Raw genomic sequence first — 15,735 nt, forward strand, 5'->3', positions numbered from 1 at the left:
ACTTTGGCAGGAAAATGGGAGGAAGTGCAACATGGCAGTATGATGCAGGGTGTTTTCCCAGGTACAGACTAAATCTAGTGGATTATATTACTTTCTGCTAAGTATTCCCAAACCCTCCTCATCCTGTAAATTTGTATGATGGATGGCACTACCTGGAGGTTTTCCTGTACGTGCAAGTAGCTCATAAATGACACTGGTGCTTTCTGAATGTCGGAAAAGTGTGTCTCTCCTGTAGAGTCCCTCAAGTAGTTTTTCAGCATAAAAAGCTGTATTCTCTTTTTCTGTGTGGGTAAGACTGTGCGTGGTCTTTTTCTGGCATTGATTTATGTAAAAATGAAAATAGACCTGCTTAAGTCATCCAGTTAAAACTTGCTTTTGCATTTCTGTTGCTGTGGTGAAAGTTAATTGTGCTTTGCTGCTTGGTTCTCTTCAGGGCCAGCTATTTATGTGCTTGTCTGTGAGAATGTTTCTCTAGCACAAATCAGGTCACATGTTCAGTGTGATGCTCTGTGGTACGGGCACCATTTCATTAAGATGTCAGAAGTGGTCACTCCCATGAGAGTTTCTTGAATATTAACCTTTTTGTCTTTATTATATAAAGTTGTCAGTGATGAAGCAAAGAATATTGTGTCCTGCCATGATGTGATTCATAAAATTAACCTGACAGCAATGTTTTACCAGCAGGAAGGCTCAAAGCACCACTTAAGAAGATTGCTTTAAACTTTGATTTTAAGGCAGTTGTCAGTTTTCTCTTTGTGCCAGTATTTCATTGCTTTCAGTATAATTGCCATGTGAGTTGTTTGCAAATCCTGAGCTCTTTCAGCCAAAACAGTTTGCCTTTTCTGGGAATAAGGACAGGAGAATAAATGCTTGCTGCAAAAATGCTCTGGTAGGTTCCAGCATCTCCATGTGTAGGGCAGGGCTTTGAGGTCTGTCAGGGCTGTGTCTTCCATCCACCTTAAATCACGTCGTGCTAAACTGGGCTGAACATACAATGGGAAACTTGCAGGAAGGACTTTGGAAGAGTGAGATTTGGGCTTGTGGTGTCTGCTCCTTTGCTGCTGACGTGCTTGTGATACAACAGAGGTGGTAGGATAAATAAATCAAAAGGAAACAAAAAGGGCAGTAATCACACATTTTTAATCCACAAATGTGATAATACATAATATATTTAAGGTGACCTGAACATTGCCCATATTTTAGCAATGTTGTTACATACCAAGCTACAAGTACAAAAGTAAACAATGAATACACAGGATATGCAAGTATGAGAAATACTTGAAAACATATTTTTCCTTAAGGCTACTCAGATTACTCTTAAATAAAACAACAGATGTTCAGCTGGTGTGTTTAAAATACCAGAATCTGAATATTGATACTTGCAACACACAAAAAGTCACAAATACAGGATATCCCTTTCCTTTAGACATCTTGAATGTTGAATAATCTCTTTTTCTGGCTTTAAAAGAAGAACCCAGGTTTGTTTGCCACGAATGAAACACACAAAATCTGACATGTGCACTGGGACAGGAGCATTGGATACAAGAAATACTGTTCAAAAGCATCAGCTGACAAGTACATGCTTGGAAGAAATGCAGGTAATGAGGCATGTAAATATGGCTCTGCAACTGGCTGAACTTGCAACCCCAAGTGTTGCTGTTTCATTTCTGTGTTGCAAAGGAGTTGTCCGTCTTCATTGCTACTAAGTCTACTTTTAATGGTTAAAGGAACTATGTGGGGGAAATTTACACCGTTAAAAACTGTTCTGCCAATGTCTTTCACTTTTACTGTGCTTCAAATGAGTTCTCCTGGGAACAGGTAAAAATCCATCTAGGACAACCCAAGTGAGTACATGACCTGGGTGTGTGTATTTGCAACTGTATAAAGTATGACAGTAAAAACTGTTGTTGCAAGAGATAAAGGATAGTTATTCTGGGGTGAGGAAAGACAGAAGGAGAATAAGAATTTTGAACAGTTTTCTCTTAATACCATAGTATGTGACAATTTATTTAAATGAAAAACATGGGTTTTGTCTTATCCTAAAGTAATGAGTGATCAACCCTGTAAGCTTCCCCTAGAGAGGAATGGCTTTCAAATACATTTTCTGGTCTTTGTCAATGTTCAGATGCATGCATCTTTCTATTACAGTATACATGATATGGAAGGTGTTACCCCCAGATGATGGCACTGGCTGCTCTCTGTGTCAGCTGAATGGAGAGGGCTCCTGATACTGCAGTATCAGAGATAGAGGTGAGTCTGGAGGATAAAATGGAGAGGACAAGGAGAGATTTCTGAATATGTTTTTTACTCTGGGTCAGTTGGCACTTACCCAGGTTCTGCAAGTGGCAGCTGGAGCATCCGCTCTGCTCCCCCACTCCCTGTGTCCAACCACGACTGCAGAACCCACTATTTCTTTGCAAAATGTTTTCAGTTTGAAGACATCAGTGTATTATTATTTCAAAGAAAAAAAAAAAGGAAAAGTCACTGAAAACATTCTGAACAAAAACTCACTCCAGAAACTCGCCAGAGTCACTAAGGCTGTTCTCTTTTGACTTGTGGATATGCTACACTCGGAGGCACTGCAAGAATAGTGGATGGGTTCCTTTGTATCCCACCTCTGATTACTGTAGGCACAAATGTCATGGGCACATTAAACCAAGAGTTGTACCTAGGCTGAGTACTTTGAGGATCAGGGATGTAAACGTTGGTGTCTTGGTCATGCTGCTCCTCACAAGGGCAATTTCAAAATCTTCACAAAGAGTATTTTGTTCTGTCAGGCAGAACAGTAAGAGCAGCACAGCCTTCAGCCTGACCTCACCTGATGTCACCCAGTACACAAGCCCTGGGAGCTGGGGAACTGCTGTACTACTTTATTTACCTTTGAGCTCGAACCACTGAGCTGCTTTTCAAGTTAAAATCAAACCTTCTCTCTGTTGTTAGCAGGTATAAAACAAAACTGATGAAACTGTTGCTTCATTGAGCAGTTCTTTAGATTTTCTCCCACTTCAGTTTGTATGATGTGTTGTTCTCCTATTAGATTTATATACCATGTAAAATCAGAGATGTTTTCTCATATTGATTCCTGATCCTTTTGAAAGGAGTGAACTTAATCCATTACAGCCCTACTTTCTGTCAAAGCTTTTTCATTTGGCGTGGAAATAATAAAAAATATATGCACCAAGGGCCTTGGGGGTAAATTCCATGCATTGCTCTTGCCTTTATCTGTCTGTTTTTACACAGCCATGCATCTGAGTTTACTTTCTGTTAGCATGTTCAGCCTTGAACACAAAGCTAGCGAGATCATGGTGAGTAGCAATCTGTTTCTGAACGATATACATCAGCAGCCTTGTTCACTCTGCTCCTTGGAAAAGACTGAATGATCTGAACAAAACAGTAAAATCGATAGCTTTCTGATTTAAGTTTTCCACTTCATCATGAGCCTGGTGAGCACATTCTGGGCCCTGCTGGGGACTGCAGTAAGACTGATGGGGAGGAAGCTTGCTTGCCTACCATGGCTTATGAAGGGTGGCCAGTTCTAGAGAGAAGTTTTTGGTTGGTTTCTTGCCTTTGAGCGCAGTTTCAAAGAACCTTCTCATCAAGTAGTTTGTTGATGCCATTGCAGATCTTTTTGAGGTATGGCCGACAATCCCCGTCCAGGCTGTACAGGGCAGACAGAAACTCCACATCTGCAAAGTGGTTGAAGACGTGGTTGATGCGCCCGTGGGAGCGCGCGGTCAGGTGTCGCCCTACGAGTTCATGCACGAGGTCTTTGCACTCGTTCAGCAGTTCTGCGAGCACGTTCCTGTCAAAAGTGTATTCGACCTCGTAGAAGCTGACGATTGTCATGGCAGTTTGGTTCAGCTTCTTCCTGAACTTGTCTACAATCTCCAGCTCTTCCTGGTTGAACTGATTATTTCGATAGAGGATCCCGATTTTTATTGCCACTTTGATCAGGTCTTTCATGATTTTATGGGCTTCCTTTTTGTTTCTGGTGTGTTCCTTTGTTACTTTGTACAGCTCATCGAAGATTTCACTGCTTGTGTCATCGATGAGCATGTTAGCCATGGTTTTGGTTGCCATTTTACTCAGGATCTTTTTCTGGGCTTGCAGTGCGAGATTCTTGGAGCTGAAATAATCGGGACCTGGTTTGGGATAGAAAAAAAGGGGAAATGTTAATTTTATTTGGTGAATTATTTTTGCAATGATTTAAGAAAAGTAGAACCGATATGCTTAACTGAGACCTGGCCTGTGGCACTGACCAGAGCAGCCACGGCTGCAGGAACACTCCCAACACCCTCTAGCCAGGTAGGTATCCTTGGGGTTTCACACATGCATGTTTCAGGTCTTGCTGTCACTGAGGGCTTTTGCTTGCAAATAAAGAACAGAATATTCTGGCAGGGGATATATATGCTGATTCTTTGATAGCCTTTTCATTTTGTAGTTCAATAGGAAAGCTTTCTTGGCAGAGAGATCCACTGAGATGCTGTGGTTGAAATAATACATAAAATACTAGAGACAAGCAAAATGAGATAGTGGCAAGCAATGCATGAACCTTCAGAGTTACACTCTGGTCATTGGGAGGCACTGTTGTTCCACGGCTAGGCTAAGCAGCTTCACGAGCATGGGTTTATTTTGCCTTGATCTGTAGTATCAATGCCTTCCTCTTTTGTTACCAGTTTGTAAAATTACAGAATATGATTTTTATAAAATGTTGGTGCTTCAGTGCACGCGGTTCCTGCCAGACAAAAACATCTGAGCTATTTGCTCTACAGTTATCAAACAAATATTAGGGATTTTTGATTTTTTTACTCAGATCTGCACCTTTCACTCAGCAGAGCACCTGAGCACACTCCTGCTGGGCTTTATCCCATGAGCTTCTGTAATTCTTGGTAGAGATTAATCTGACCTTCCTCTGTTCTTCACATTAATGTTTGCTTCTAACTGACCCTCTGTGGACAAAGTAAAGGAAATATGGATATGAAAGAATTATCCAGGTTAATACAGGGGCAGCAAAGCCTCTGTTGGATCAGAGGGCACTTTATCATTGCAGCCAGGTGGTGATGAGTGTGTGTATCTGGGGAGGGCAGCCAGTGAGCTCTGAGTGATGGCAGAGTGGCCTTGTTCCAAGGTTCCTTGTTCTTGGTCTTTGTTCCAAGACACCTTCCTTGCCTTTCCCTGTCATCTGCTCTCAGTCTCTGCTCCTGCAAAGGAGGTGCCCATGTCTCCCTGCCAGCTGGGACCTCACTCTGCTCACCACCACACCACAGCCTTGGCTGCTCCAAGGGGGATGGAGTTATCCACGTCCTTCACCAGCTGCTGGGAAATCAAACCACTAAGAGATTAAAAATGACAATAAAAATCAAATCTTCCAGTGCTTATTTGATTGTGGAGCCTCAGTGAGTCTTTAAGTTGGTGGGGTGGGCTCTGAGGCCCTCTCCAGCCTTCAGCACACGAGTGTTGTCACTCGTCCCCGTGCTCCCTACACCCTCACGCCAGGACAAAGGGGTGCTGGCTGCCAGTGCTCACTTGGAGTAAGTAACACTCTGAATCCAAAGTCCTCTGGTTAAATTCTGACTTTCACGTTGGCTGGAACATTGAAGTTGTCATCTTTGTGTGCTGCTGAGCAATGTTAAAGAGTAACATTTAATTTCAACTGAACCACCACCTGGAAAAAATAATTCAATGTGCTTAAAAGAATTGCCTGTCATTTGGAGAGAAAATTGTGGGGCTGAGCTGCTGTCTGGAGGAAATAGAAAAACTGTGATTTAATCTAGAAATGATAAAACCAGGATGAAAGCATTCTTTCACTTAGCAGTACGTGGGTATATAAATAGTATCCGTGATGAGTAATTATGTGCATTTGACACACTGAAATGGTAGATTGTTAGTGTCTGTTTCTGTAGTAAGTGTTTGCTATTAATCAAGTGGATGCAGTTGTTCAGTATCTGGTGTGATCAAAACCTGAAAATAATTGCAGTAGAGTTTTGGAATATTAATTTTACTGAAGTTCACGACACTTCAGCCTCGTGTCCCTTTGCCCAGGTGAGAGCCCAGCTGGCTCGTGTCCTGCCCAGCTCTGCTGCAGGGAGAGCTCTGCAGAGCTGCTGCAATTCTGTGGCTCGACACAAAGCCAGCAGTTGGGGTGAGCGAAACATCCCGTCCCCATCACACAGCCCAGGGGGGAGCTGGGACCAGCAGAGCCACCAGCACCTTAAACACAGACACATCCAGCTGCCCTCCCACCTATGTGATCTCTGAGACAAAGCTGGATGCTGAATTAGCACATAAAAGCTTCTGATGAACTTTTAAGAAGGGAGGGATGTCCTGCACAGAAAAAAAAAGGTATGATATATGTTCGTGTACCCAAAGTCCTGTGTCTTATCCACAAAACTGAGCAGTGGGACCTTCAAACGTGGGTCTCTTTCCCGGGACATCCCTGGGTTTGGCAGCTCAGGCAACGGTACCACAGCTCCCAGGGAAAGGTGCAGGCTGTGAAAGGGGCAGCACAGCTGGAAAGCATCAGGCCAAGTTTAACTGAATGTTAAGGCTGGGATGTTTTTCCATGGCGAGTCCCAAGTGTGGGATCTGCTATTTAACAGCATGAGTCTGAGCTCCTGCTCATCTTTCTAAAAGTAAAATAAAGAAATGTATTGTTGTTTTGCTGCTGTGGCTCCCTCCCCACTCTGTGCTCCTGTCTCTCCATCCCATGCTCCCATGGCATGTGCATTCCCCAGGCATGCCAGCCCTCAGAAACCAGGCACATCCAAATCCTCTGTGCACGCTCTGCTCCCCTGACTCCCGTGTGCTGCTCTCTGCACTGCACGGGCTGTAGGAGCTGGGAATTACTTTCTCCACCGTGGCTGCCATGTGCCTTATCCCAGCCGGCTGTACCAGGCACAGAGGTTCCAGCGGGCAGGGGCAGAGCGTGGTGGGACACAGGTTGTTGTGCACTGTGGTGTCTGTTAGATACAGAAGCTGCTGCCCCGGGCCCTCCACCGTGTCGGGAAGCTGCTGACGAGCTCGGGAGGAGGTGAAGGGCAGCGTTCCACCTGCCCCAGCAAGCTGCCTGCCTGGACACTGGGCTGGGCACTCTGCAGAGCCTCGGCCGTGGCTCCACTGCCCGAGCCGCTGCTGCCGGGGGCAGACAGCGCGTGTGGGAGGGGAAGAAGGCAGCCAGCAGCCCACTCGTGCATCCCGACAGCGGCGCGGGGCTGTTCACAGGGGGCTCTGCTCGAATTCAGGCTGTGCGTGTGCTGGAGAGCCAGACAGGCTGTTTGGATAGATTGGATTCCTGCCTCCAAAACCACATTGTGCTCAGACACCCAGGTGATGCCCTGCCTTTCAAAGATCACAGGTGGTTAGCCACATGATTACATGCAGGCTTTCGTGGGGACAGCATGTTTACCGTGGCAGCCTTTTCTTACTGCAGCACATTGCTCACTACACAAAATACATCTTCACCTCCTACATACAGCAATTCTATTTTCTGCTTTCCTCCACACAGCAAAACAAATCAGCAACAACATCATAGATGCTATTAGCTTTCAGGAACATTACACCAAGGCTAAAAATGAAAAACGACCCTCCAAGCACACTGCTTTGTTGGGTAGTGATTAGCTTCCATTATAGAAAATCTGACATCTTAGTTTTTACTAAAGAAAGGGCCAGTTCTGCCTCAGATCTGCTCTCAGCCTCTCTCTGTCACCTCGAGAGCTGTGTATGATAAAAGCTGTTTAAAAAGGCCCTCGTGACGGTATTGATCCCACAGCAATCCTCCATCCCTCAGGAGCTGCAGCTCTTCAGCCCCGTCTCCCACGGGGGGATGGCGAGTGCCCAGCTGTAGGCAGGAGGGTGGGCAGAGGCTCCCTGTGCCCAGGGAGTCCCACGGCCAGGGCAGGCCACCACTCCCCACCAGTGGCCGCCCAGCTCCTGGCAGGCGGTGCTGAACGTGGCAAAGAGGTCTCACATCCACTAAACTTAATAACACGATTGCTTAATAACAGAGTTGCTTAATAACAGAAGTGCAGAAAAAGTTTGGCAACTCTAGTAAGAGTTTTACATTTTAGGAGTTTTTGAGACTGAAGTGCAAGAACATCTGTAATATTCTCCAAGTATTTTGATTGCAGATGGCTGTACCAAATACAAAATGGTCAGAACTAAATGCTCAGCAATACTATTTTTATGTAAATCCCCATTCAGCCACTCTGTACAAAACACACGGCAAATCCAGTCAACCAGAAGATGCTCCCACCATGCCGAGGAGGGAGAATGATCAACATTTGCTGGAAGCAATTATGAGGATATGGAAACCAGCCTCCTGAGCACATGAATCCATTTCCCTCCCAGTCAGCCACTTACTCAAAGCCGTAATACCATTTTGCAGCCAGGATATTTTCTCCCCTGGCTAATGGCTGAAAGTTGAGTTGAAGTGAACTCTGGAGGGAATGTGGCTTCACCACGAAAGAGGAGAGAGGAGGAGTTGACCTGAAGGGTTTCTGTGGAGGTTGTCCAGTGCATTTTTAATTGTATCAGCAGGCTGGCTTGGAGAAAGGAATTTCACCTGACACTGGGAGCTGCTACCCCAGTGCCTGCTGCAGCTTGTCCTGGGTAATCAGTTACCTCATTGGCTTCACCTGCTCTCAAGTGAGACACACGTGGAGCCTCTGCCTCGTTTCCCACCACGCTGAGCGTGGCCCCAGCTCCCAGCAGTCGGGGTGGCTGTGTTTTCCAGCCAGGGAGTGCATGGAGTAGGGTACTGAGTAGTCTTGAGAGCATCCTGGAGAGGTGAGTTGAGCTGTTTTAAATTAAAGGTCTGAGCTAAAGTCAGGAAGAGGCTGCAGGTCTGAAGCAGCTTGGCAGGAATGGGAGGTGATGGGCACCAGAAATGGTTCCCTGCATCTGTGCTCCAGCTGTACTGGAAGTGAGCAAAGGGCTGAATCTTAACTGAACAAGATGGAAATGCATAAGAAAGTAAAGATGATGAAGAGGCTGAAATATTTTTAATACTCCTGAATCTTCACTTTTAAAATGCAGCACAGCTTCTGCAGCAAAAGACAGGCTTTAAGAGTCAGCAGTGCTGCTGGAAACGTGGGCATCCCTCCAGCTGCTAGCAGTTGCTCGGGCTTGTGGGAGATGGACCAAGCCAAGGGCCAGGCATGCTCTTAGAGTCTGCTGCAGTGTGAGATAGATGGGTTGTGAAAATTGTTGTAGGAATGTGCTGTTTTAATGACTTGTGTGACCCAGTTTGAATGCACCTGTGTATTTTAACTTAGTGATATACCTGCCCTTGAGCCGGGGGAGTCTGGGAATGGCAATGAGGCAGCTGGGTTGTAAAGCCCTTGTAGTGGATATCTGAATGGTGAATCCAGCATTGCTTCTCGTGTTGATAATTTACTGTGTTGCAGCTTGCTTCTTTATAACCTAAAGAGTTGCCTGTAGTGGCTCCTTTTCTTGACATAAATACCAAAAAAAAAATCTAGTTGCTTAATTTGCATAATTCAGGCAAAATTTTAGAGGAAATGAGCTGCAAACGTGTGTGTTTTATTTCTCTATCAAGTCTCACTTACACGTTATAAGATTGATCAGAAATGTGAACCGCAGGACTTAGGATTTCAAAACAGCTCTAAAAGCAGACAGGAAAAAAAGTCCACTAAAACCACTTGTCCTGTAGTGTTTGAGTCCTGAGCAGCCCGGGCACGAGCTCTGCGTGTGTGTATTACTCTTGGACAGCTACAGGATCACTGCAGAAAAAACATTCAGTGTTTCCAGTAACTTTAAGCCAAGAAATCCAATAGACCAGATGGAATACATCAGCTTTCAGGGAGGGCCAACTTAAACATGTGTAAGCACCAGGGGCCCAGTGCTCAAACTTTAACACTTCTAAATTGTTACTGTGAGCATAAAAGGGTCGCTCATATCCGCACTGGAACAGGAGATTACAGACTGATAATTATATCATCCTGGGAGAATGTACCAGTACCCAAACGTCTGAAAGCAAAAGCTGGACCTGCTGGAAATGGCAGTGACAGCCCTGTACAGAGGAAATATGACTGAATGGAAAAAAGACCATTTTTCCTTTCAGTGCTTTAGATGAGCAGCAACTGTGCCACAAGAAAAGGCACTGTCTGGGAACCTGGGGACTGGAGATTCCAAAGGATAGTCTTATTTCTGCTGCTGATTTGTATCTGGCATTCACTTTTCTAGCACTATACTGGAGTTGCCTTTCAATACCTGGAGGAGGTGGTGGAAGGCTGGGGGGCCCCTTCTGTAAAGAGAACAGGAGCAGTGCAGCGTGAGCAGATAAACTGCTGTCCTCTGGGTGATGCCTCCAGGAGCCTGTCCAGGGGACAGGAGCTCAGCTGCAGTTTTCATCAGCTCTGAGGGAGCTGCCAAGGAGGGTCTGGCTGAGCTCTGCCCCTGGTAGCTGGCTGGGAACTGAACTGCACGGCTGTGTTCCTCTCCTGTGTCTGAAAGCAGTGGCTGGCAAGAGGTGTGTGGATGACAGCACTGTCCCGGGGCTGAGCCTGGCTCACAGGGTGGAAACCCTCCCAGGCACTCCCTGGAATATATGGCACAGCTGACAGCACGCTGGGATTCTGTATGGCTGCTGTTTGACATTACAAATGAGACATTAAGCTTGGCCATATCCTGCAAACTCGCATCCAGCCGGTGGCAGAGGAAAGCACTCCCTGCCAAAGGGGCTCAGGGAGGATCCCCTCTGTGCACTGCGTCCCACAAACCAAAGGGCTGTACCAAACACATCTGGTTAGCTCCTGGCAGCTGGCAGGGAGTGTAAGTGATGCAGAGCCTGCACAGCACCCTGAGGCACGCCCAGGGTGTGAGCAAGGCTTTGCTATTACCTGAAACTGCTCGGGAGGTAAAGTCTGTCTGCCAGGAGTGAGAGTAAAATGCTGTGGTGTTTGGGTTTCTAAGCTTTACTATACAACTAAAAGAGGTTCTGTTAAACTGACCACTGTATTTTATAAACAGGTTCAAAGTCTTTTGATGTCAGTTCGTTAAGCTCATGGCAAAATTCGTTGAAAAGAGTGACCATCCCTGTCCCAGAAAAAGCTCGTTCAGCTCTGCCTGACACTGCCAGAGGAAAAGCTTCCCCACTGACAGCAGAGTTTTGGCAAGGGAAGATTGGTTACTACCCCTTGCAATGACCTATTGATCCTGTTCCTGTATTTTGAGACAGGTGTTTATGACTACATTAGTGTGGGGGTTTTTTAAATGCTAGTTTTACTCTACAAGACTTCTTTTGACCAAAGAGGCCTGAAGGCATGCCCAAAACACTACAGCTGGATCTTACTTTAGCATGGGTAGCTCACAAACCCCAGCAGCCCACGTCTTGGTGGCACTTGGGGACATCTTTAATTGGCTGGGAGTTTTTTGCCTTCAGATTGTCTGTGAGGTTTTTTTTTTCCCTCAGTATAGGCTCTATAGAAAATCCTGGGCAGGAACTACTGAAGAATTTAACTTCAGTGTCTGAAACACTTTGTGTTGAAGGTCCGTTGCCTTCTCCACAATTACCACATTTCTTACATTGTCCTTTCAAGAAGACACAGCATGGAAAAAAGAAGCTATCATGGGGACTATGTGGCAAAAATACCCAATTAGTCAAATAATTATTATCTCTATAGGAAAATTATGCTTGTTTTAATGTCCAGCCATGTAATTTTCACAACAGGAGAGTAACGAGTTCTTTGATATGTGCTAAGGGGTTGTTTATTGCTTAGAAGGGACAGAGGCTCTTGGGGAGCATCAGGCATATAATGAATGATAAACAATTATCTTGTTAAGGAATGAAGGCTCGCAGGCTTCTTTGAAAGGATTCAACCACCACGTTCTTCCACACTAAAGTAACAATTACCCAGGAAAGAAAGGCTTCTCTTGCCAAAGTATTGTTTAAAAGCCATGTGAAACCTTTCAAGCTCTTGCAGCTGTCCTGCTTCATCCAGATGCAATTGTCGCAGCAGCTTCTCTCTGTCAATGATCTGTAGAACTTGCTTGCAGTGGTTCCAAAGAGGCAGATTTGTTCTGAACAAAAACTTTGAAAAGCTGTTTGAACATTGTGACACTTGCACAGGTCTTGGGGGCTTTCAGTCCAGTTTCCCAAATGATTTGAATTCTTGATCAGGATGTATATGGTTTTCACGTATTCTTTTATCCCCTCCTCTGGCAGGCTGAGGGAGAGAGGAAGGCTGTGGAGGCATCTGTGCTTTTGTGGGCTCGGTGCTTGGCAGTTACCACAGGCACCACTCCTGGTTAACGGGAGGGTCAGATTTCCCTGGGCTTCTGCAGCTCAAAAGCTTTCTATCCCTTCCAAAGAAGTCTCTTTAGCATGCAGGAGCTGGTTGTTCCCAGTAGGAAGAAAATAATATGCTGTTAGTAAAGCAAGGCCCGGCAACATCAGCCCTAAGTATTAAACAAGGCCTTGGTGCAATCTGTGTGCTTTAAATAGTTAAAGTGCAGCTATGAACAGGCTATTGGGTACTGCTTCACCAATTTCTATTTTTTCCCCCACCCATTTCTCATCCTCTCAGGAAGAAAATTTTGAGGGTTTATTTTTGTGCCTTCAAATTGCTTGCTGTTGCACTACACTGCTCTTTCTCCAGAGATAAAACGTCCTTGCCTTTTACATAGAATAATTCTATTTTTGGCTCCAATATATTAAGAATGGCATGAAAAATAACCACGTCTATGCTCTGGGGATGTACAAAATTCCATGAGAAAGCAAGCCATCGGGACCCTAAGGGTAGCTGGTCTGAAGATGCCCTGAAACTGAAATAGCCGACAGAAAATGGGAAGGGGGAAGTAATTCTGCTACACCAGGCCAGGGTGAACAAACTCCAGAGAACCCACACCAGGACGCAGCTGCAGCAGGTGTCCAGCTGCTGCTGACCAAGTGGTCATGGCTGTGTGAGCTGAGCTCTGAGGAGGGGTCAGCAGCTCCACCCCTGCAGAGCTGTCCCAGCCACGCTGCTCGGATGCTCCCCTCCGTGGGACGAGGCTCTCTGCGGTGTGAGCAGCACAACTGTCCTTCACTCTGCTCGTGGGGCTTTTCGCTTGGCTTTTAAACACAGGCAGAAGCCCTGACAACAGCACCGGGTCTGCTCTGCTTGCATTGAGTGCCCTGACACAGTGAGAGGGCTGGGTGGGCTGGGTAACACCTGACAGGGTGTGTGGGAGTGGGGAGAGGCCAAGGGAAGGGGGGTGGAGGAGAAGACAGGCTCTTGAAGCTTGATTTCAGTTAATGGCATCCGTGTATCTGGCAAATGAGGGAGATACTGTTTTATGGACAGAGTGTGCTGTTGGTTTCCTAATTTGGTACTTGGTTGCTTGACCACTTGTTTTGAACTAAGAAGGTGATGGGTGGAAGGGGAATAAACCAATGCCAGATATCAGGTACTAATGGAAAAACATACTGTTGGTCCCTAAATAAAAACCCCAGAGAAGATGTTAATTCCCACACTTAATTTCAGCCAGGCTTCCCAACTCTGTTTATACCAGAGAACAAATTCAAACGAGGGGAAGGTGAAGAGGACAATAATGGCAAGAAATGTCTGACAGCAGCGCACTTTGCTAAGTCAGGAGCAGACGCTGCAGACTGATCACAACATGTTTAACACTATTAATGAAACAAGGTTTCCTTGGCCTTTTGCATAGACTGTTTATTGTCTAATTTTTATTCTCTGTGCATGTGTTTTGGGGGAGTCAGCTAAATTAAAAAAGTATTTTGAAGATGCTGATCAGTGCTCACAACTCTGGAAGGGGAGGGCTTACAGGTTATAGCCCGTTTGGAGCAGCTGTTTGACAGTGCACAGAGAGGCACAGCTGTGGCTGTCTTACAGCTGGAAGGGTAGGACTGGGATGTGTCACTAAGCAAACAAAAGATGTCAAACCTGCTCCAGCATGAGAGCCTGGTAGGAGCATAAGGGAGCTTCCAGTGAGGCTTATCCTGTGATGGATTGATGTTCCTTAACAGATTAAACTACAAAAAAAACCCAACAAAAACCCCAAACCCCAATCCTCCCCCTCAAAAAACCCTCAACAAAACAAACAAAACTCCCTAACCAAACAGAAAATCCCACTAAAAACCCCAAACCAAAACTATTGCTGGAAGTGGCTCTGCAGGTGTGTAAGTCTATTAGTAAAGAAATGGTTTCCTGAACCCTCCCCTTGAGTCATGCTTAGTTATATTGTCTGTGTCACAGAATCATTACTTACAAGGTATGTGGGTGCTGCTTGTCTCTGTGTATTTATCACAGCTTTCACTCCCTCCGTGAATGCAAAGGCCTGGATTTGTAAAGGCATCTAATTTATCACTGACTGCAGTCCAAGATTTTAGCTCCTATCCTGAGAATGTGCAGGAGGTAAAAAAGGACTTAAACAGATCCAGAAGAGTTGCTGCAACTTGTGAAGTCTTTTGGGGTAAAGCAAATGCTCTGCATTAATTCATGGCTCCCACTGCCAGTGGCCCTCCTTGTGCCTTCCAGAGCAAGCATCCCTTGTTCCCTCTGCCCCAGTGCTGTGTCCCATTGCAGGGTGGAGACAGCACCAGCATTTCTGAGCCAGGTGTTGAACTGTTACAGCAGGTTTCAGGTGCAGATCCAAGCTCCACTGTGGCAGTGAGGGTTTTGTGGCTGCTTGAAGCAGTTTTGTCTCACCCAGCCCCAATTAGCTGTTGATTGTGCTGCAGCTTTACGAGCCCAGCACAACACCAGATGGGAATGCTGCTTGTGCAAGTTCATAAAAGACCTAAGACCATCCTTCCTTTCTGAGCAAGAGCTGCTGATAATATCAGTTTCCGAATTATGCCTGCTCTGGTTTCTTTTAACTCATTTGAAGGTTTTTTTGTTGTTTTTTTCCACCATTTCCTTACAGAGTTCTAACAGACAATCCCATCGTGGCCTTGCTGAAACAAACCCCGCGTGCTGTTTGATTATAACCACCAGGACTGATACTGCAGAATCCACCTACAGCGAGTTTAGTTCAGGGGTATAGCTGTAAATGAACTAGTGGTGTTACAAGTTTAAAAGAGAAAATTTATTTTTAAATGTCATTGGCTTCTTGCTGGCAAGCAGAGACCAGTAAGTTCCTTTTCCTTGCAGTTTAGGGGTTTTTCCCCTTCTTCAACAGAGAGGAGATTAAGCCTGAGCTATACTGAAATAGCTGCCCACATATGAGCACTGGAGCTCTGCACAGCTCTACAGGAAAATCGAACCTCAGTGTGTCAATATCCTCCACGCAGGGGGAAACCAGGGCCTTGTTTTCTGTCTGAAAGCACTAGGAAAGTGTTTGTCAACAACAGCAAAGATGAAACAGAAAAGACAGAAGACGTGAATATTTAGAAGGAAGAAGAGTTCGCTGTTTAGTGTTGTTCCCCAAAGAGGACAACAAAACTAGAAGAGTCTCCATGTACTTATTGCTTTAAACAATGCTTTACTGTTTGCCTGGTTATTCAAAAGAAAAGACATTTTTACAGTTGCAGAATGTTAGGCTGTGTAGAATCCTTGAGTAACTTTTTTTCCCCGTTTTTTTTTCCTTTCCCCTGTCCCTAGAGAAGGATTAGCTGCTGGGGAGATGGCCAACCCAGATTCTGAATGGAAAACTCCTGACCAAAGGAAAAAATTAATGCTGGTCAGTGCAGCTGGGATTCATCACACTCTCCATCTCTCACAAGTTTTTGAGCATCTGCTTTGGGATTTATTGGTAGGAACGTGTTGCCTTATG

At 45.4% G+C, this 15,735-nt stretch overlaps 1 protein-coding gene across 1 annotated transcript in view; it reads right to left on the reverse strand.

Moving 5' to 3' along the window:
• Nucleotides 1-1,121: 1,121 nt before the first annotated feature.
• TNFAIP8L3 (TNF alpha induced protein 8 like 3) overlaps nucleotides 1,122-15,735 on the reverse strand; it is a 45,314-nt gene continuing 30,700 nt past the window's right edge. The window contains exon 2 of the mRNA XM_042039614.1: nucleotides 1,122-4,142. Within this exon, the coding sequence (XP_041895548.1) occupies nucleotides 3,580-4,142 (563 nt within the window). The 3' untranslated portion in view covers nucleotides 1,122-3,579. The remainder of the gene's footprint in view (nucleotides 4,143-15,735) is intronic.

This window comes from Corvus kubaryi, unplaced genomic scaffold (genome assembly GCF_017639235.1).
Source record: "Corvus kubaryi isolate FWS band 111438036 unplaced genomic scaffold, C.kubaryi_AGA036_p1.0 37394, whole genome shotgun sequence".
Classification (NCBI taxonomy): domain Eukaryota; kingdom Metazoa; phylum Chordata; class Aves; order Passeriformes; family Corvidae; genus Corvus; species Corvus kubaryi.